The following is a 23,187-nucleotide window of genomic DNA, read 5'->3' on the forward strand; positions in this document are numbered from 1 at the left end:
TGCTGTCTTCCACAACGAAATCCCTATGGTCACGGGCACATTCTTCTGGGGTTTTTGTGTGTACGCATTTATGTACATTTCGCCACAGTTCTGTTTTAAATCCTCTGTGTCTTAACTGTAATACAGCTTTAAATCCCGCTAACAAGCCTCCATCCTGATTGTAATTTCATTTTAAATCTCGCAAGCGGAGTCTCCAATAGAAATGTAGGAATGTGCTGTCACTCAGTAGTTGAGGCAGGTTTAAAGTATTCAGAACTAATCAATGATAGATGCAAGTCAGGAATGTGGGACATTGCCCAGCAGCACAGGGAAATGTATTTATTATTATTTTTGCAGTAGGTTTTCTTTTTTAAAATGTGAAAAGCATAAAGTCAACGTGAATAGATTAACCATTTCCACAGTTTTTCCGGTGTTTTCCGGTGTTTATTGGCTATCCATCGATTTAATTTTTTTGTATCGGGGGTGTTTTAGCTGTTAAAACCAAAAATCAGAAGCCCTAAGTATAGGTTCCACATTTCATTAGGGTTTGCTGCCTGGAGATATCAATAGCTCAATAGAAATGAATAAGCAACATCTGAAGCTGGTATACTACGAGCCCTGGTTTAGTCTGGTTTAACAAGGCGTTTTTTTATATTTATATATTTTTTTGTAGATATCGCTGATGCTGTTTGTTTGATAATATTTTTGCCCTAAACTAAAAGGTTAAGCCCTTCAGAAACACAGGCTAGTTATATATAATCGCAGCCATGATTTCATATGAAATATGAACTGTATATACTATTATTACAAGACGATATCAATTTATTATTAAAATATACATTTTTACTTCAGTCCGTACAAAATATATTTAAAAGCTTTCTTTTACAAATCCACAATAGGTAAGCGATACTTAAACACAATTATAAAGTACACATTTAGTTACAAACAAATACTAATAAGACAAAGGAAATACACATAGGAAATGCACATAGAACACTACACATGTAACACCCTTGGTGTTGAAATGAAGGATTCTGAGATGTTAACCCAAGCTGAAAGACCCTCTTTGGCTTTAATCCATTCAGCCAACAACATCTCCTACAGTGGATCCTGTTGAGTTTAGATCGATCTCCGGGTCATTGAAAAGAAAAACCCACACTTAACTACTACTGTGCAAAATGGCACAAATGGTCAAAGGGATCACTTGAGTAACAATTACACTTTTCATTGCTTCCCACTACAATTCTGAGGTAGTATGCCAAGGCGTTAACATACATTATACGTTCTTGAACAGAAAATCAATGTAAATATTTGTTTTACAGATTTCCAGAACCTTCATAGTTTTACTTTATTCCGATGATTTCTTGAGTCGCCATTCGGATTATGTCATTGAAATCAAAATTGATATATTTCCTCCAGTATCTTCTGTCTCTTCCATACGTCACTGCTGGGTAACAAGGGCTTCCTATAGAAGAGAATGGATAGAAAAAAATGTTATTTATTTATTTATTAGTTTGTACTTTTTCTACACCTTATTGGATATATGTTAAAACAGCCATTTGAAGCATTTTTTTTTTGTTTGGTCGACAGAGAGCAATGTCCCTGATGAATCTAAGGCTCCCCTTGGTTGTACAGCTTAAGTAGTCAAGTCAGTTCATCAGAGATAAATCAGACTCACCAATTCCATGAAATATCCTGGCTATTGCTCTTCCAGAGAACTTCTCGTCCACGTGGGTGGAAAGGAAACTTCTGATATCTGCTCGGATCTGGTCCTCCCAGTCTTTTATCTGAAAGAACCAATGTTGTCAAACACCACAATGGAATTTGGTCAGCCTGTCTTATGCAGACAATGAAATAAATCACCCACCACCACCTCCACCTCCACCTCCACACCCACCTTGAACTTGCTGAGTGCTTCCTCCTCCTCTACATACTCCTGGTACTGTTTGCTCAGGTCCAGGTCGACCTTCTTATCAAAATAGTCTTTCAGCAAAGCTTTGAGCTTGAGGCTCCTTTCCACATCCAGCTCATCTGCACAGGAACTGCAGTTGCGATATGCGACACTGGGCCAAGAACACACAGTCAATACAGTCCGTTTAGCTCAGTGCTGGGCTCCTCTGGGCCGTCTCATTACAACCTACCTGCAAGGTGACCTTGTTTAACTACAGCTATGGCCAAAAATGTTGCATTCCCCTATAAAATTAACACATTTTGCTTAATGAAGTTGAATGAAACCTGCTGAATAATGTTATGTTAACACATTGAATTGCATAACGCTTGGTAGTTTTCCATATACTTAACAAAAAACTGACAAATTGAAAAATGTGACATTTCGCTATCATTTTGTAGTTTCTTTGATTACATGATTGTTTTTTTTTTTTTTTTTTTTTTTAATTGTCTCAATCCTAAAATTCAATGATGCAAAACTTTTGGCCATAGCTGTATGTAAATGAACTGGAAATCAGAGTGGGTCAAACAACGAATAACACCGTGTAACAATTTTTTTTTTTTTTTTTGGTTCCTGGGTAGTAAGTGTTATTTCCTAATTGCTTATGCCTCAAAAGTATAGAAAATGGCTATTATTCCCCACAAACTTTGCTTTTGTGACCAGGACAGTGATATTTTGAAATTTACCTATTTTCCAGAACATTCCAGATAGATTCAGTGCTGAGTAAACTTGGGGTAACTTCTAGAACTTTCTAGAACTTTCCAGTAATATAAATAGTAGTATAAATACAGGGGCCTTAAGCCCACCAGTTCAGTTTAGTTCCAGCTGCCTAAGTGGATACATATCTGCATTTTTCTGAGATGGCATCAAGGTCATAGGAGACTTCAAAATGGTGGCATTCCTGATGGGTCTCCAAGGCGGTTTTACCAAGTTTCCCTGCTATCTTTGCCTTTGGGACAGCAGGGACACCAAGGCGCACTACCACAGGCGGGACTGGCCACAGCGGACCAAGTTCTCTGTGGGGAGGAACAACTTCAAGTGGGAGCCACTGGTGGACCCCCGGAAGGTGCTGATGCCACCACTGCACATCAAATTGGGCCTTATAAAACAATTTGTCAGAGCTCTAGATGAGGAGTCGGCAGCCTTCAAGTACCTTCAAGACTTCTTCCCTAAGCTGTCTGAGGCAAAGGTCAAAGCCGATGTCTTTGTCGGACCACAGATAAAGAAGATCCTGGAGTGCAATGAATTCCCCAAGAAGCTCACTAGTAAGGAGAAAGCGGCTTGAAACAGCTTTGTCGCAGTGGTTCGGGGCTTCCTGGGCAATCACAAGGCCGAAAACTATGTGGAGCTGGTTGAGACTATGGTGAAGAACTACGGCACAATGGGCTGTAGGATGTCCCTCAAAGTCCATATCCTTGATGCTCATCTTGATAAATTCAAGGAGAACATGGGAGCGTACTCGGAGGAGCAAGGCAAGCGCTTCCACCAGGATATACTGGACTTTGAACGCCGCTACCAAGGACAGTATAACGAGAACATGATGGGAGACTACATTTGGGGGCTGATTCGTAAAAGTGATTTACAGTATAATCGTAAATCTCGAAAAACTACTCACTTCTAAATCTTTTGTAGTCATTTTTGTATTACTTTAGTATAAATACATGTTAATTTGGATTCATATGTTGTTTTTTTCTGACTTTATGTGAACGAAAAGACACAAATTTGTCCGTTTTCTCATTGGAAATAGGTAAATTTCAAAATATCACTGTCCTGGTCACAAAAGCAAAGTTTGTGGGGAATAATAGCCATTTTCTATACTTTTGAGGCATAAGCAATTAGGAAATAACACTTACTACCCAGGAACAAAAATTGTGTTACATAGTGTAATGCATCCATAACACTCAAGAATAAGATATACAGTAGCACTAGCAGGAGCTATTTAATTTGATACTCCACAGCTATGTTTTCGAAGAGCATTTTCCAGCACTGGTGAATTCTCTTGGCTTCAAAACAAGCAAACCAGTCTTGCCTAGTTTAAGCAATCTATTAATCTATTAAAAAAGGTTTACTAGATTGCAGAGTAATGCCGTGGATTTGTGTGACTTGTACCTGCGGAAAGCCTTGAAGCAGGCTAGAAGCTGGTAGAGCCGAGTCTTCTCCTGGGCCAGCACCCTCTGGTGCAGGAACTGACACACGCCATCCAGCTCCCGGTGAGTCAGGTCTCCATAGGAACGGAAGTGAAAGGAAAGGTTTGAGAACTCCACCAGGACACCACTCTTGCCTGTCCCCTTGAAGCCCGTGGGACCTGGCAGAGAATGAAGAGGAACAGGAATTACCATCATTGAGGTTCTAGATATTCGATTATAGACGGGGTTCAGGATCCTTCAGCCAATCAGTGCGCACGTTGCGTAGTCTGTATTCCACGTCACAAAGAGAAACCCTATTCATGACATCAACCATGCGGATATGGAGAATACAGGTTGACGTCACCTGCTTTAAAAAATCACACCTGAGGCACCTCTTGGAATTCCATTCAACAGCAAAGTCTATTCTAAACGGTGACATCACAATCGGCCACGTAACGGTATTCTCTTCCTCAACCTTTTTTCTCCCCTCTTATCAATGAAATGGACAGTGGACTAAATAATGATTAGAAATATAAGTTGTGTATTAATAATAATAGCAGTATATAATAGATGTAATGGACCGCGAGCATCTGTGTCTGGGTTACATCTGTTCTTGCAGCCCGTATACCGACTGCTTTCACCCTTGGTCCGTTCACTTCTACTTGTGCCGATTATTACCCTACATACACAGACACTCGCTGTCCTATAACCCTATACTATATATGAGGAGGCCCTAAATAACTGTAACCCTATAGTGTAGCGGGTCTGAACCTCTCTGCGTGTTCCACTGGAGCTGCCTCAGTCCTCTCTTCACAGGGAGCAGCTCCCAGCCCATGGAGTCTGATAGCTCCACCACATCAAACTCCACTGAGCTGGTGTGGGCGTGGTTCACCCCAGCCATGCGCTGACGAGCCAGAGTGACCGCGACTGGGGGGCAACTGAGAACAAAAAGAAAAGTATTCATTCTTAAATAAAATTGTTTTTAAATAATAGTTTTATTATTATTATTATTATTATTATTATTATTATTATTATTATTATTATTATTATCTTTTTTGTATTACAACTATGAAGTTTGATATTTATGTTTTTGGCACCATAAACATGGATTAAATTTAGATTTGAAAAGTGATGTCAGAATATTTAAAAGGAAAACAGCTTACATCTTAGCGATCATCCCGAGCTGCTGGGGTCCACTGTAACAGACCAGCCGACAGGTGGAGAGGGTCGGGTGCAGCATCTCCACCCACTGCTGGGGGTGCAGCTCCAGGTAGCACAGGATGGTCTCTATACCTAGGAGAACAAACGGTACACTTAAGAAGATAGTTCTGAACAACATCAATATGGGCTTCTTGTGTAATGAATCCATTAATGCTATAAAATCAGTCCACTGAATGATGGACGAGGACTATTTTTCACATACCTGTGGTTGATTTGATTTCGTGGTTCTAATAAAGCCCAGTCCTCAAGGGACAGCCACTTTATAGCCAAGTCAAGTCGACCAATATTTTGTCCAATACCATCGTCTTACTTACTCATAGTTTTATAGTTTAACCTCACAATTCATGTGCGAGAGTTCAAAGGAAGGGATAAACATCTCGACCCAACACTAAATCCCTTCACAGCTTTTACGTGTCTCTGCTTATTTGCATTTGTGGAGCAACCAACAGTAAATCAAGGGAGACACAGACGCTTTTACCAGATCAAATTTAGTAACCCACCTTCTTCTGTGATGTCAAGAGAATCTACAGTTTCCTGGATAGGAATCGCTCGTTCATGTGTGTGGCATACTCTGGGTGCTTTATTGCTTTCCTCGGCCTCTGCCTCCTCCTCCTCCTCCTCCTCCCCCACTTCCTGCTCAGCCCCCAGCTCCTGCTCGGGCCCCTGCTCCGCCCCCTGCTCCTGCTCGGGCCCCTGCTCCGCCCCCTGCTCCTGCTCGGGCCCCTGCTCAGCCCCCAGCTCCTGCTCGGGCCCCTGCTCCGCCCCCTGCTCCTGCTCGGGCCCCTGCTCCGCCCCCTGCTTTGGCTCCTGCTGGTCAGCTGATGGCTCATTGGAAGGGTCAAGGAGATCAAACATCTCTGCATCACCCACCTCCACAGCCTAGAAAAAAAGCAGACAGACAGGGCAAACAGAAACAATACAATATGGCGATTAGGTCATTTCACACTGCCTCAGCCTGTCACAGACAAGCAAGACTGGGAGTTTTGAATAGCACACATTGCCTTCAGTGGCCAAATACTGATTGATTCTACTGATTCTACTTAGATTCTTCCACTGGTTACTAAAACTGCAGTCGCAATACAATCTTAAAGTTAAAGTCAAATCTGCTTTTCTTTAGAGTTGCAATAAATGATGAACAATTCTTGAGAACACAAGCATGAATCACTATTCTTTTTCACTCAACATTCAGAAACTCTACTGTACTTAATTTAAGTAATGGTACGAGAAACACGTTTAATATACAAGTTAACTACACCAACAGCTGTTCATGTGATATGGATTGCTAGGGCAGCTTGGGTTGGTCTCTTATCTTACCCTCATTAGGTCCTGTTGCTTCTGATGAATCTGCAGACACATGCAAGGAGGGAATGCCTTCTGGACCAGCTTCTTGACAGTGTAAAAATCCACCGTATCTACATATATGTGCCTGCGAAGCTCACTCAGATCTCCTCCCTGCGGAGAGAAGACATTCAGCACCAAAACTATCCATTGCCACCACAAACAAACGTAGCTTTATTATGAAACAACCACTTTTCTAAGTGGGCTTAAGACCTCTATTTATCGAAATTCAATAAAAAAAAGGTAAGGCTTACATCAGGATCGAGAAACAGGTGGCAGTGTGCTGGCTTCCCGTCTCTGCCAGCCCTGCCGATCTCCTGCACGTAGCTCTCGAAGCTCTTAGGCATGTTGTAGTGGATGATCCCCCGGACGTCAGACTTGTCCAAGCCCATCCCGAAGGCCACTGTCGCCACGACGATACGCAGCTCCCCGCACATGAAATTGTTCTGAACTCTCCGGCGCTGGGCCCCAGTCATGCCGGCGTGGTACGACTCAGCCATCCACTTCAGCGGCTTCCGGATCTTCCTTTTAGCTGCGGACCACAGCAGGTGCACAAAAAAAAATACAAAAAAATTAAAAAAAGGTGCAGGAATGCTTTCCTATAAAATCTCAAGTTGTTATCGGTCACCCTTCATATACACTGAGTCTGCAATACCCTTCTCTTAACAGTTCTCACTCGGCATGAGCAAAGTGAGCAAACCTGTAGCAGTCATACTGTATAATCCACTCAGATTTTTACAGTACAAAGCAACTAAAGCTGAGGTAGATGAGGGGAAGCATTTTAAATGGTTAGAAAGTGTTTAAACCTACTGGTGCTTGTGGAACACAGAACCCTACCAAGTGCCTTCTTTCGTTTCCCATGCGTGTCCTCTGCTTCTCCTTCTCCTTCTCCGAGTGGCTCCGAGGACTCTTTCAACAGCACCCCCTGCATGCAGGTCCGGAGCAGGGCAGCGATTCGGCTCGTCTCCTCTCGCCGAGTGCAATACACAATGACTGAGTCCAGGGAGCCAAACCGGTCACCCTTCAGCAGACACACGAGGGCCTGACAAAGAGCGAAGTGCAGGTGGATACATGTTCCACAAAAAACAAAGGAAGAGAAAAGAAATACAAATACAATATTTTTAAAGCAATGTGGACAACAGAATTACACACATCTACTTGATTTTCATCATGTTTAAGAAGAACACCTCATGGTGCAGACAGAAACAAACAAAAAAAAAAAACTGATTATGCAGTGGCTGTAAAATTCACTCAAATGTAATACGAGATACACATAACTCGTGTCGCGTACATGAAGACTGTACCCGATTGCCAGGGTTTTGTATCCCTGGGTAATAAACTGAGGTCAATGATTAACTGCAGCTTGTTCAGAACAAGAGGTAGCTGTGAATATCAGTGCTGCGGAATACCTGATCCCGGTCTCTGTCCATGGACACGGAGAGCTGCAGGTTGGGTGGGATGGCAGCAGAACGGACGGCTATCCCATCCTCGTCCCTGATCTCCAGGTGATGGGCAATGTCACGGGCCGTGGCCAGAGTGGCGGTGGCTGTCAGGCCCAGCAGGCAGCGCACCCCCAGCCGGTTTCTCAGAACCTGAGAAACAATGGGCAGGCTGCACTGAAGTTAATCCAGGGAGTACAGAGTCCACACACGGATTGCAGGTTCAAGCACAGAGCACATTTATTACAGCAGTTGAATGCTGCAGACCATGCTTAGCCTAGTTCTACAGTTCCATTCTACAAGCACACGTCATAGAGTCAGGTACTTCTATTATTTAGCCCTAGCCCTTTGCGGTCCTATGTCGGACCTGGTCCGACATTGCAATTATTCCTATCCGGTCCATTGTCGGACCCTGTCCGACATCATCAAAAAAACGCAAAAAACTGGTTTCTAGTCGTTTTTTTCTCTGGAAAAAGCCGAGAAAACCATTCAATGGCCGAGTGGGAGCGACAGGAGCCGAGACAAGCAGATAAAAAAAAAAGGCGTATCTCATGAATAGTCATACTTGCCATTGGCATCCCATATGGGCGGTCATAAGGAAACAAGCTCGATGGTACTGTATCAGCGCACAGAGACTATCACGGACATTTGCAGAGCTTTTTTGAGATGTTACAGTAATAAAATAATGACTTGGATTGCATTATTGAGGAGTTTGGTGATAAAACGAGTGATCAGGAGATGATTGATCGGTATGTACGACTATTATTATTATTATTATTATTATTTATTTCCTAGCATATGTGAAAGCGATAGCGAACGAAAGAGTGGGGCGGGGCTGGAGATGCCTAGTGAGTGCTTTGTTGATATGCAGGGCCTTTTAAACCCGCTTTGACTGTGAAAAAAACTTTTAAACAGCGCGTCTAAAATTAACTGCGCGTGTGAAAATAAATTGGACCTGACGCGCCTGACGTGCACTTAATAAATGAACTGCAAAGGGCTAGTTAACCCACAATGCTCCGGATACCTCCCAGGCACGTCGTACACAGCTCTCCATCCTCTTCACAACCGAGACGTTCCACAGAGTACAACCCTGTAAGTGGTGTAAATGAACTACATATGTTCCTTAAAAGGTACAGTAACCAATTAGTAAAGGATCATTATACAGTGCAGCCCTTTATCTAGCAAACTGCAAATATGTATTATTAATAAGCCTGTAATGACCAAAATTATGCATCAAGCATGCAGAAACCATAAATGACATGAGAACTGATTACGTGGTGTTATATTTATGTGAAACTGATTATAGTCAGGCTTTACGCCTATAACAAACAAGAAACGTTTTGTACATTCCACTTTACAGTACAAGTAAGCTTTTATTTCATAAAAAAAAAAAACAGGACTTTAGATTTATAAAATACGTAAGCATAGAAAATTGTGAAATGTTAAGTAGTAAATTTGTGAATGATCAAACAATGAAATAAAAGGAGCACTGTAGAACCAAAAAAAAAAATGTATGCATGCATGGTTTATTAAATATATACCGAGCATCAAAAAGAAACTTCACTATTATAACACATTTATTTTAAAAAAAAATAAGGTATATAAATGGACATTGACGAAATGTTTGTTTCTTTTTAATCACTCATATCATTCATCCTTGACATGGAGTGATTTCAGCTGTTGAATTGCAAGCTTGAATAAAAGCAATAAAGAAAATCACAGAAAAAAAAAACAATATGCCACATCTGTCAAGAGAGCAGCGCCTTCGTGCAATCGGCATGTTGGAGGCTGGACTAGGGCAGCGTACTGTGGCTCGCCATATTGGGTGCTCACAGCCAGCAATTTCAAACCTGGTGAGACAATATAACCACACACTCTGTCAATGACAGGCCACGAACTGGGAGACCAAGAGTCACAACACCTGCCCAAGATCGACAGATCATTTTGCAGCATCTTCGTGATGTCAATTGTTAATCAGCACAATAAAAAAAGTCACTGCACCTGCTCTAAAACAGAGTTTGTTATTTTTCGATCACATCTACTGAATTTTATGATACGTTTCTTTTGATGCTCAAACATAAGTGATAAGTTTCTTTTGATGCTCAGTATATAAAAAACTAAAACAAAATCTGGCTGTCTGACATTCTTCCTCTTACCTTGCACAGCCTCAGGTAGCAGGGTCGGAAGTTGTGGGACCACTCAGAAACACAGTGAGCTTCGTCAATGCACGCGAAGGCCACAGGAGGGAGCTGGTCAGCAGGGGGCAGGCAGCCCGGCCCTGCATGCCCTCCTCCAACCAGGGCCTCCGGAGACAGCAGCAGCACATGGACATTGCCTTCCTTCACCTGCAGGAGTCAGAGAATACAGCATACAACTCCCCCAATACAGTCTGACCGGCGTACAAGAGTGGGTTAGCATGGTGCACTCTTACAGCTGTTATGGACATCCAATCGTTTTTAGTAAAATTGAAATAAAAGTTAAAAACCAAACTGCATTTGTGCAGCCAAGGGAACAAGACATACCATTATTACACATGTAATTTTTTGTTTTGTTTTTTAAAACTGTGATAAATAAGTTCATTACTGTTACTGCATCACTTATGGTTTCCTTTTTCACAACACTAATTTCTCATGTCTCACCTTTTCAATAGCAGCCTCTCTTTGGTTCTTTGACATGTTGGAATGAATGCAAACAGCCTTCACTTTGGGAGGGAGTCCAGAAACCTTCAGGGGACAAAACTCAATGAAGCACAGCTGAGTGCTGCTTGGAGGTTACTGTGCATACAGTATCTAAACTATGCATGACCACGTTAATAAATCTTGTTCGAAAGTCAAATCAGACTTTTTTATGCAATTAATCACGATTATGAAAACAAAAAAAAGAAATGCCCACAAATGTCAAAATCTATTGAATTAACGTACAAGAAAAAAAACAAGCCTCATTTACCTGATCGTCCATCAGAGACACTAGAGGAGACACCACCAAGGCAATGCTTTTTGACCTCTTGGCATACAAGTAGGCTGGCAGCTGGTAGCAGAGAGATTTCCCCATTCCAGTGGAGAGGACCACCAGAGTGGACAGACCTGGTGATTACGAGCACACAAAACCATTTCCTTTACAAATACAAACTGTATCAACAATCCATCACATAGGGCAGACTTCTACAGCAGATCTTCATGTTTATCAGTGTCACAAATGAATGAGATTCTACTCTCATTGTTAGTGGGATATTCCATTGTGGCAGCCGGCCAAAAGCTCAGCTACTGTGGCACAATTAGAGAGGCGTTTGTCATCTCAGCCTGCCCTGGACACCCTGAAGAGAAAACCTACTGGAACATAACCTGCGACTTGGACAAACAAATAATAACATTCCTGTTGGCTTACATACAAATTATAGGTGGAAGAAAATCTTCGGGTCCCGGACCAGCTATTCTGCAGCACTGCCTGCAACTCTGTAAGACAGGGCTAAGCTGGTTCAGTGTGTACTGCATGTTAAACACAGGGACTGGTCCCAATTCAGCACATATCTAGCTGGGCTATATTATCAACCTGCTCCTACCTGAGAGGATTCTCATGAGGGCCACTTCCTGACCAGGTCTGAAGGACTTGTAGCCAAACTCTGCCAGAGCCTCGTAAACCTCGGCAGGTGTGTCTAAAGCACAAACAATATAGGGAAGGATAGTGGGTTGGTGAATAAGGGGAGGTAGCCATTAAATTACAGAAGACATAATTTACATACAGTAGAACCTGTCATATCCTACTACCCTATCAGAAACGATACCTTCTATTAACAGAAGGACCTCTGGCATGTGTCATTTACACAGGCTGCTGCTACTAACTGAACGGTACTGATGGAAACTGATCAATGCACATTTTATTAGGCGTCTAAAACAGCAAATTCAACTCTTAGCAGGACAGGATGGATTCAGTTGCAGATAAAAACAAGAAAATCTGGTGCGTTTGGGAATTCAGTTTCACTTTTTACATGCTGTCACTTCACGTAACTGCCCAGTTTAACCAAGTTAAATAAAAGAAAACAAGAAAGGAAGGGATTAATACAAATTACTATACTGTTAAAAAACTGAAAGAAGATTTATTCGCGACCTCCAAAGCCAGTTTATGTTTGTGTGCGTGCTTTCTTGTTGTTTCTGTCTTGGGTTAACACATGCGGTGCAGAAAAAACTGTCGGATTACTGTGCCAGATACTTTATTACAGTGCTTTGTTTTGCAATTATTTCCACTGATTTGATTTGTATAATATACATGGAGTACAGTACGTTGGTGTTTTAGACACACCGACGTACCTGAGAAGATATTTTTCATATATCCAATGGCCCCCTAGAACCAATTAAATTGGATATGGCAGGTTCTACTGTAAGAGAGAGCACAAATAACACTTCTTTGTAATGTGAATATATTTGCTTGCTTGCCGTAGAGCTGTAATCATGCTGAGTGTTGTAGTACGGCCTCAGAGGCTGCTATGGCATACAGTACAGTACAACAGATCCCATACCTATAACCTTGCCGTCCTCCCCAAGGCTGTAGAGCGGTTCCATGGCTGGAGGAGGGGTGGGCTTTTCATAATCTGGCCTGATCACGTTCATGAACACATGATCCTCCTCCTTCATCTGAGACTTGTCCTCCTGACTGAAGCTGGAGGGGACTAAGAGAAGTACAAATCACTTACATCATATGAACCCCCCTCCAATTTCTACAAAGACTGAAAACGTATGTTTCAGTAGCTTGGTAAAAACATATATACATCCCCTACAAGTGGTCTCCTAGTAACCATAAGGATTAGCCTTAAAGGCACAGGCACGATTCCCTACTGTAGGCACATCACGCGGAGGGGAGCGCACCTATTGGATCACTGCGCAGGGTGCTGGTGGAGCGAGCCACTTCCTCTAGCGTGGGCAACTCAAACTGCTCCTCAGCAGCTTCTTCCTCGTCGAGCACCTTCTCCGGAGCAGGCGCTAGAGCTAAAGAAACAAAGCAATGCTTTACTTAGGAGAGAGCTGAGCTGCTCTTTCATGGTACAAAAAGACACATGAGCAAGCTTCGTGGGCAGGAAACAGAGTTCACTGTATGAATGAAGGGTTAGACTTAAAATGCACAGAACAGGAGTGATGTAATGCCACACAGCTGTATACCATATAAGGCATAAAACCTGCTTGTTGAGATGTATATAAAACTGAAGTTTGAACAAGACAATTTTATTTCTCTGACCAATTTACATCTCTGGCTTGCCTGAAAGACAATTCCACAGTGCAGGTAATATTGAACAATGATCTTGTAACTGTTGAAATTAGATGACTAATATTTCACATCTAGAGAAATATTTGCAATAAACTGTTTTGTTTTTGTAGCCATGGACATTATCATTGTTTTCATAAAATGTAATTTGATTATTAATATTTATCATTGTTTATTACTTGTCATTGATATTTAATAATTCATATGCAATTACTATTAATTAATACAAGACTTTGTTATTTGATAAAACTATAAATAAACAATACCACAACCCTACATTAGCATATTATAATATATCATATTTTAAAGATTTCATTTAATTGAATAGAAAGACTATTAATAAAATAAGATGCTTGCAAACGCTTAAAGCTGACGTGTTGCCTCCTGTTTTTATGTCGCGATTAGTACAGCTAAATGGGTACAAATGGGTAATTGTATGTAAAAATATTGTGATATCTTGTAACAATTGTAAGTCGCCCTGGATAAGGGCGTCGGCCAAGAAATAAATAAATAATACAGCAGACTACGTTACAATCATGTTAAAAATGGATGGGCTTTGTTGATACGAAACAAAAAGGTAGCTAGCAGTCAGGAGTGCCTATGTGAACACTAGTCCTTATATCTCCTTACCTGTACCCTTGCAGTCTCTGGCCCAGTGCCCGGTGCCTCCACATTTGAAACAGCTATCGCCACTCCGATTAAAACCGCCCCGCCTTCCTCCTCTTCCTCCTCCTCCTCCTCCTCCAAACCGCTCGCCCTTCAGCTGAAATTTCTGCACGTACATCTTTAATGACAGGAGAAGAACAGTCACTGTAGTATGAATGTGTACATAGTCCTGTAAAGCCTGTATAATGGGAGCACTCTGATGAATCCTCATGCAAAATATCGAATATGCTAAAACACCTGCTCTGTGTTGCCTTAGTCATGAATAATTATACTATTGCTATAAAAAGGTTTGAATGTACAGCTATGGCCAAAAGTTTTGCATCACCTAGAATTTTATGATTGAAACATAATTTAGAAGAAAATAATAGAACTATTTGAACATAATCTACATATTTTATTTAACATCATGTAATCAAAGAAACTACAAAATGATAATCGCAAAAAGACTACCAGAAGCCATAATAGTACAGTAGAGAGTCAATTATCCAATCTTTGATCAACCGTACAAGTCTAATCAACGCCCCTGTAATCATGTGATGAATTACGTGTGGTGTATTACACACAGCTTCTGCTGCTAAAACGGCTACGAGATTTAGATGCCAAATAAAGGACCAGCAGACTGAGGCAAATGAAAGTACAGAATTATTCAGACACCAAAACCTTAGATGGAGCATTGTGTGCTTTAAATTGTTGCAGTTAAGCAAACTAAAACAGTCACCTTGTTCTTCTATTTCATCAGTAAGGGCTGGAGATCCTGTCTATGTTATTGAAGCGCTAAGAACTTTATTCATTTCAACTGCCTTAACAGCAAGTATCAAAGTATAGAAACATTGTACTGAGTTTTTGATTAGTTTAATGATTCCTAAAGTTCTGTAATGTGTTCAAGTTGTACTGAATTGTATTCTTTGATGATTTTCAAAGTTTGGTATGCGGTACATTTGATTACAGTATTTCATAACCTTAACTGTAGGTGTTAAAGTTTTAATGAATTGCATTAATTTAATGATTTGTAAAGATTTGTAATTTTGTATGTGTAATGTGATAGAGTAGGTTACTAGCTATATATCATCAGTAGGTACTTCTGTACTAAGTACTTGTGTATGTTAACTTTATTCTATACATTATTAAAAGGTACAGCAATTGTTATTAATACCTGTTCCATTATCCCTACAACTCAGTTACGCAAACTAGTATCGTTCCCAATTAGTTTGGATAATTGACTCTACTGTATTTCATGTTGGATTTCAAAATGTCACATTTTTTCATTTCTGTCAGTTTTTCATTAAGTATATGGAAAACCACAAAGTGGTATGTGTAATTCAATATGTTAACGTAACATTATTCAGCAGGTTTGGACTTTATGATTCTATTCTATAGGGTGATGCAAAACTTTTGGCCATAGTTGTAGTATACAGTACACTACACAGAGCAGCATATTTGCATTGAACACATACAGCCTGTTAATATCACATTAAATGACTAATGCTACATCCTGCTGGGGGCAGAACACAAACACTACTGACATAATATTGGATTACCTGCCATGGTACCTAGGCTAACCCATCACGAATCCTCTTTCCTTATAAAATCGGTACTAATACTGGGACCGTCTATGGAAGGTTCTGTGCAGTAGCTGTGCAGTCACCTGGTGTTTCACCTGAGAAAGCTCAGTTATAAATGAAAGGTTCTGTGCAGTCACCTGGTGTTTCACCTGACAAAGCTCAGTTATAAATGAAAGGTTCTGTGCAGTCACCTGGTGTTTCACCTGACAAAGCTCAGTTATAAATGAAAGGTTCTGTGCAGTCACCTGGTGTTTCACCTGACAAAGCTCAGTTATAAATGAAAGGTTCTGTGCAGTCACCTGGTGTTTCACCTGAGAAAGCTCAGTTATAAATGAAAGGTTCTGTGCAGTCACCTGGTGTTTCACCTGAGAAAGCCCAGTTATAAATGAAAGGTTCTGTGCAGTCACCTGGTGTTTCACCTGACAAAGCTCAGTTATAAATTAAAGGTTCTGTGCAGTCACCTGGTGTTTCACCTGACAAAGCTCAGTCAAACACACTGCACATTTCACTAGGGATACCTGTTTGCGAAGGGCAGCCCCTTTCAGAGCATAGCCTTTCACATGCGATTTCCTCTTCAGATTAATTTTCACAAAGTTTCCATCACTCTTTGGTGCTGTTCTAAAAACAATAAAAAACATACAAAAGGAAAAAATTAAAATGTTAACAGACAGGATAGCAAAACACACACACACACACACACACACACACACACACACACACACACACACACACAATCTGCAAAGACAGCTAGCATTTTTATTCATACCTTGACACAGCACTGTTCCGAACCTCTGCCCTGCTGACTCTGACCTCTTCGTATTCAATTTCTCCCAGAAGATTCTCAGCGGGTACCTTTGCTTTCGCCTTTTCTGGCTCCACCCTGGCTCCTTCCTCCTTGTCAGATTCGTCACTCTCGGATATCTTGCGCGCTGTGGAGCGAGACTCTTTCTTAGTCCTTCTCTTCTTTTTGGCCGCACCTTTCTCCGGAGTTTCCAGACATTCCTCTCCCTCAGAATCTGCCACCCTCCGTCTCTTTCTGCTTGCTTTCTTCACCTCTTTCTTCTCAGGCACCACTTTTGTAACAAAGGGGGCATCATCTTCACTCTCTCCAGTCTCCTGAAGCTTTAGAGGCTTTTCACACTTTAGAGGCTTTTGAGGCTCTTGTTTCTTCTTAGTCACGCTGACTGGCAGGTACTCTGATTCATCATCTTCAAAGTCCCAATCACTTTCCTTCGGCGGTGGAGCTGGTGTTGCCAAGTTTCCTACCACAGGCTTCTCCTGATCCTCCATGTCTCCAAACACCTGGCAGCGCTCCAGCCAGCCTGGGTCCACTGACAGCAACCTCTTTGTCATGGACTGCTGTAAGCACTGGACTCTGCTCCTAAGGCCCTTTGGTGCACTGGCTGGGGATGGCGTGATCCTGGATGGAGTGAAGCCTTTAATTGTGGGAAATGGTTCTTCCTTTTCCTCCAGATCCAAGGTTGGTACAGGGGTCGGGTTGGGCGTAGTGTTGGCTGGTTTTGGCATGGGAGGAACCAGGTCTGTCTTATCCATGGGGTCTGGGTTCTCCTTACATGACTTCAGTGGAGTTCTCTTTGGTGTGAAAGATTTCCTTAAAGATGTCGGGCGGTCCTGCAATTCCAAAAAAAAAATAAAAAAAAATAAATAAATTGAATTCCTCATATAATAATAATAATAATAATAATAATAATAATACTACATTTATTTTGTATAGTGCCTCAAATCGGAAACAAAACAAAATAACCAGATGTGAACTCTCATAGCTCAATTGCAATGTACTCTGGGAATGTAGTTTATTGGTGCCCACTGCTCACTGTTAATCACACATTAAAAACTACAAATCCCATATCTCGCCAATTTCATTCAATTTCAAACCAAGATGAGGAAAATAACAAATTATTTTCATGTGATTGGAGAAGTTTCAAAAGAAAACCACGATGAACAAAATTCAGATATGTCGGTGTCTTTACAAGAAATGAGCACTTATTATTATTATTATTATTATTATTATTATTATTATTTCGATGTTTCCAGTACTGAAAAAGGTTATACATGTCTACAGAGCTGAAGTGACTAAATGTATGTGTACTATACAGTATTTAAAGATGTATCATGCACTTAAAACATTAATATATGTGATATTTTTTTTTTTAAATCATTACCCGAAAAAGTTCTGCGTACCCGGGTATTTTTCACGGTGGGTACCTGGTTCCGGATTTTCTACCCGTGCCGACCTTTTTGGAACTGCCAGCTCCAGGGCAAAGTATTTTTCTAGGCAGATGGGATTTTCCTAATCTAAGGACAGCCACCCAACATTTAATCCTCACTTTCTGTTATCAACAATTCTATTACCGAATATATCAGTAATGTTTTGTGGACATCACCAATAACATTTTTAATATCAACAATTCTCAATATTATTTTCTGATAACAAAAATAGAATTTTTGATTTAAAAAAATACAATTAATAACAGAAATAGTGCCTTTTATTTTTATATCAAAAACAGAATCCTTGAAATCAAAAACCTGAATTCTTGATATTAGAAACTGCTAATTAAATGTAAAAACGTGTTAGAGTTATACCTTGCTGTATGCTCCCAGGTTAGATTTTAACTTCATTCCAAAGTACTGTGCTGAAGTCTTCAGAGACTCCTTTTCTTTCGGGGTCAGTTTCGGGGTTGTTGCCGCGTTTGCCCGGTTCAGATGTGACCCCCAGCAATCAGCCTCAGGAACCTTCAGAAGAGAATTATTTTTTTAACAAATCCACCTGCTATACAGTCTCAACACCCTACAGTCTAGTTAGTCCTTTTAAAACAACTTTATTTTAAAAAAAATTAAAACAGAATTAAATGTCTGTCACTTAATACAAACAACCTCCTTTTCTTTCCCTCCTCCTCCCCCTCCTCTGATCTCTCTATCTCTGTTCCTCTGGAAGCTACCACACTCTCTCCCTCTTCCTCTGCTAAGAACCTTGGAGTCACCCTGGACCCCTGCCTCTCTTATTCCCAGCACATCTCCACTCTGGCACGCACTTGCCGATTCTTCCTGAGCAACATCCGAAGAATCCGACCCTTCCTCACCAACTATGCTACCCAGCTCCTGGTCCAGGCCCTGGTACTCTCCCGCCTAGACTACTGCAACTCCCTCCTGGCTGGCCTCCCTGCGTCTGCCACCCGTCCGCTCCAGCTCATCCAGAACTCTGCTGCCCGCCTGGTGTTCTCTCTGCCTCGCTTCGCCCACGCTACTCCACTACTCCGCTGGCTCCCGATCACCGCTCGCATCCAGTTCAAGACTCTTGTACTAGCCTACAGATGCCTTGACCAGACTGCACCCAGCTACCTCCAGACCCTCATCTCTCCCTACACCCCCACTCGACCTCTCCGCTCCGCCTGCACTAGAAGACTGGCTCTACCTCCGCTACGCTCCCCTGCCTCCAGAGCCCGCTCCTTCTCCACCCTTGCTCCGCAGTGGTGGAATGACCTTCCTACAGATGTCAGGACTGCCCAGTCCCTGACCACATTCCAGCGCCTCCTTAAGACTCACCTCTTCAAACAGCACCTGTAGAACTCCTCTGTTTGTATCCTGGGACACTATTACCCTTCATTTAAATGTGCTTTATTTTGCTCTTATCTGCCCCTATTTTACTGCATTTAATCCTGTACTTCAGAATACTGTAATCTGCAGTATTTTGTATTTAATCATATCCTGATGTAACTATCACTATTTAATCTTATCCTGATGTATCTATCACTATTCTCTGCCTTATTATTGAATTGTGGTTTGTCACACTTGAACAAAAGTTATTGTATTTCTTGCTCTTATTGTATTACTTGTATTGTAACACTTGAAATGTATTTGCTTACGATTGTAAGTCGCCCTGGATAAGGGCGTCTGCTAAGAAATAAATAATAATAATAATAATAAAACAAATCTATTTAACCGACTAAAAATAAAAATGTAACTGGAACATATTGAAACATTTGTTAAGGGAGTAATTGCACCACACAAAATACACGATCAAAATCCTACAGTGCAGTGGTTACCTTTTCTGTTGCGTGGGGCTCTGGGCGCTGGGCTCGGCCCGCGGGCTCTGAATTCTCATGGTCTCTGCTCTCTGCATTCTCACTTTCTCTTGCTCGTTTCATAGCTCTGTATTCTTTGTAAAGTTCTACAAACACACGTGAAAAGAATATACAACAGTCATGTCAGCGGACAGTGCTCAAGGTCTTTATAGACTTCAGTTCAACAGTAAAACCATAAATACAGGGAACTAGTGGAGTCTGGCGAAAGGTTCTCTATTTCCCCTCACCTCCTCATGAACAAGGCTAATGATTCAATCCAGAACCTTTTTCAAGGCCAATTTTTCAAACAAAATGTTGTTTCTGTAAATTCATGGCATTTACAGTAAATTATATTTGACAAAAAAGCATTGATACAATGCATGTACTTTGTGTTTGTATGTATGTATGTATGTATGTATGTATGTATAGGGCACTGTTTTAGTGCTCATTTTAAAATCTGTCAGACCATAACCCTAAAAGAAAAACTGGTATGGGTGTGAAGTGGCCAATCTATCAAGGACTGTTACAGTGACTTACCTCTCATCTCTTCTGGAGCGTTATCTACATCATCCTGAAAGAGAAGCACGTTATATGAACAATGGGGCTTCTCTTTTTTTTTTTTTCAGGTAAGGTTAAACTAAAGAACTACAGTGAAACCACTAACATGACCATTTAGACACATCACAATTTGGTTTATGACTAACTATACTGTATATTAATGTGCTAGTAACAAGTTAAAACGTGATATTTAACAGGCAAAATTAAGCCAAATTGGCAATTTAAAAAATAAAACACATTTAGCACACGTCTTCCACATTACACATTACTGCTTACCTTGTTTGGTTTTCTCTTGTGTTCTTGAATAAAGGATGACTCCCAGCTCTTCAACAGGACTTTCAGGTTATTGTAACGATCCATCTCGGCGTTATAAACTGTACCTGTGCAACAGAACAAATACATATAACAGCAACATGCGATTCCTTGTTTGTTACCAATCGCCCCCTTGTGTAGATCCCCCTACAACACGAGTATTTACAAAAATCTTACTCCTAAAATGTGTTATACAGTGCCTATAGCAAGTATTCACCCCCCTTGGACGTTTTTACAGTTTGTTGTGTTACAACCTGAAACCTTGATGCATTTAAATGGGATTTTTTTTCCTTTGATTTACACAAACTGCTCAACACTTTCAGTGTGTGAAAAAATCAATTAAAAATAAAAACCTGAAAAGTCTTCATTAGATAAGTATTCAACCCCTCTGCTATGACACACCTAAATAAGCTTAGGTGCAACCAATTGCCTTCAGAATTCACACAATAAGTTAAATGGAGTCCATCTGTGTGTAACAAAAGTGTTTCACTTGATTAAATACACCTGTCTCTGTAAGGTCCCACAGTTGGGTAGTGCATTCAAAGCAAAGATACTACCATGAAGACCAAGGAGCTTTCAAAACAACTCCGGGAAAAAGCTGTGGAAAGGCACAGATCAGGGGAGGGGTATAAAAAGATTTCAAAGGCATTGAATATCCCTTGGAGCACAGTCAAGTCGATCATTAAGAAGTGGAAGGTATACGGCACCACCCAGAATCTGCTTAGAGCAGGCCGTCCTCCCAAACTGAGCAGCCGGGTAAGAAGGGCATTGGTCAGAGAAGCCAGCAAGAGGCCAATGACAACTCTAAAAAACCTACAGTGTCCCATTGCTGAGATGGAAGAAACTGTCCATGTGTCAATAGCTCAGGTACTCCACAAATCTGGCCTGTATGGGAAGAGTGGCAAGAAGGAAGCCATTTCTGAAAAAAGCCCATGTAAAATCCCACTTGGAATTTGCAAAAAGGCATGTGGGAGACTCTAAAAAGATGTGGCAAACGATTCTGTGGTCCGATGAAACAAAAATTGAACTATTTGGCCTAAATGCAAAGCATTATGTCTGGAGCAAACCCAACACAGCACATCACCCAGGTAACACCATCCCTACTGTGAAGCATGGTGGTGGCAGCATCATGCTATGGGGATGCTTTTCATCGGCAGGGACTGGGAAGCTGGTCAGGGTAGAGGGCAAAATGGATGGAGCTAAATACAGGCAAATCCTTGAGGAAAACCTGCTTCAGTCTGCAAAAGACCTAAGACTGGGACGGAGATTCACCTTTCAGCAGGACAATGACCCCAAGCACACAGCCAGTGCAACACTCGAGTGGCTTAAAAACAAGAAAGTGAATGTCCTAGAGTGGCCCAGTCAAAGCCCGGACTTGAATCCGATTGAGAATCTGTGGCAAGACTTGAATCCGATTGAGAATCTGTGGCAAGACTTGAAGACCGCTGTCCACCAACGATCCCATCCAACTTGACAAAGCTTGAACAATTTTGCCAAGAAGAATGGGCGAATATTGCACGATCCAGATGTGCAAACCTGGTAGAGTTTCAAAGTGCTTTGTAAACAAAACAACGAAGATAGTGAAAAGGAAAATAACAATAACAACGCAGTCTCTGTTGCAGCGCCACCCAGAGGCCATTCACACGAAACTAAGTTAAAGCTTCCAGAGCATAACTGCATTTTTATGAACTCAAAAGTCAGCGTGAATTTAAGAATCTGATATTATCCAAAAGAAAAAGCCAAGATACTAACCGACAGCGCTTAATTTTTTTTTAAATAGTTTGTGATTTTTAGTAAAGAAAATATTTGTTTAATTGTATCTGTGTGTGTGTGTTTTTTTATTTATTTATTTTTGTGCTGGTGTTACACACAATAAAGTACAAGCTACTGTACATAAATGAAATCGTAAAAAGCCACCTCGGACGACTCGGCCTGGGGCCTCGTCCTTTGTGATGTCACGGAACTCCTTGTTGGCTTTTTACTATTTAAGTTTGACAAATTCCCCGTCCCCCTCCCACCTTGTGAAGGGCTTAGATGGGAAAGACGCAGATCATTCAATTATTATTTTCATTTTTTATGGTATCATTTGCACGTTTATTAATGTATTTTTTCAGTAACTTATTTTTTATATCTGTACAAAGACACGATTACCATTTGAAATGGGGAACGTTGTTTAACGATTTGACAATGGCAAAGAAACATTGAAGTGGTAATCGTATGAAAATGCCACATTATAGGTATGGTGGCAGTAAAACTTCAGTTAATGCATTATTTGCCAGGTGATAGTTTTTCCCTCTGCAGTGCCAGTCTATGGTTATGCTATGTGACCGCATCTTAATAGAACTAATAAGACAGGGTGACTCCGATATGTTTACTTCGGTACAATACGAGTAGGTTTCATCCACTATTTATAGCCTGGCTTTCACGTTAATCAAACATTGTGTTTTTATATACAGTACTTACATTTCTCTCGTTCGACACATCGCCAGCATTACATGACTGATGATTGTTCTGTGTTGCTGCTAATCTACGACAAATATGTTTTTAGCGCGCCCAAGAAATGACTTGCAACCCACCAATTGGATTTTTGAGTCCTTTATCAGTTTAGCCAATCGGACACTTCGCTTGGTGAAATCGTCATCCCGCCCAGCGAATCGCTTACAACTACGACACAACCACGCCCATTCTACGCCGTCTGTCTGA

At 41.1% G+C, this 23,187-nt stretch overlaps 1 protein-coding gene across 1 annotated transcript; it reads right to left on the reverse strand.

The window, feature by feature from the left end:
• Positions 1-780: 780 nt before the first annotated feature.
• recql4 (RecQ helicase-like 4) lies at positions 781-23,071 on the reverse strand. Its single transcript, XM_059010425.1, has 25 exons — positions 22,948-23,071; positions 20,449-20,552; positions 20,152-20,185; positions 19,597-19,721; positions 18,137-18,286; positions 16,299-17,164; positions 16,051-16,150; positions 13,935-14,088; positions 12,911-13,030; positions 12,565-12,714; positions 11,611-11,703; positions 10,998-11,134; positions 10,691-10,774; positions 10,208-10,396; positions 8,022-8,204; positions 7,450-7,654; positions 6,867-7,144; positions 6,589-6,726; positions 5,775-6,153; positions 5,217-5,346; positions 4,825-4,991; positions 4,037-4,232; positions 1,877-2,042; positions 1,658-1,766; positions 781-1,444 (listed from the first exon to the last, which is right to left on the reverse strand). The coding sequence occupies exons 2-25, from the start codon at positions 20,530-20,532 to the stop codon at positions 1,323-1,325; spliced, it is 4,359 nt and encodes a 1,452-aa protein (XP_058866408.1). The 5' UTR covers positions 20,533-20,552; positions 22,948-23,071; the 3' UTR covers positions 781-1,322.
• Positions 23,072-23,187: the final 116 nt, after the last annotated feature.

The sequence above is a fragment of the Acipenser ruthenus genome, chromosome 3 (assembly GCF_902713425.1).
Source record: "Acipenser ruthenus chromosome 3, fAciRut3.2 maternal haplotype, whole genome shotgun sequence".
Taxonomy (NCBI): domain Eukaryota; kingdom Metazoa; phylum Chordata; class Actinopteri; order Acipenseriformes; family Acipenseridae; genus Acipenser; species Acipenser ruthenus.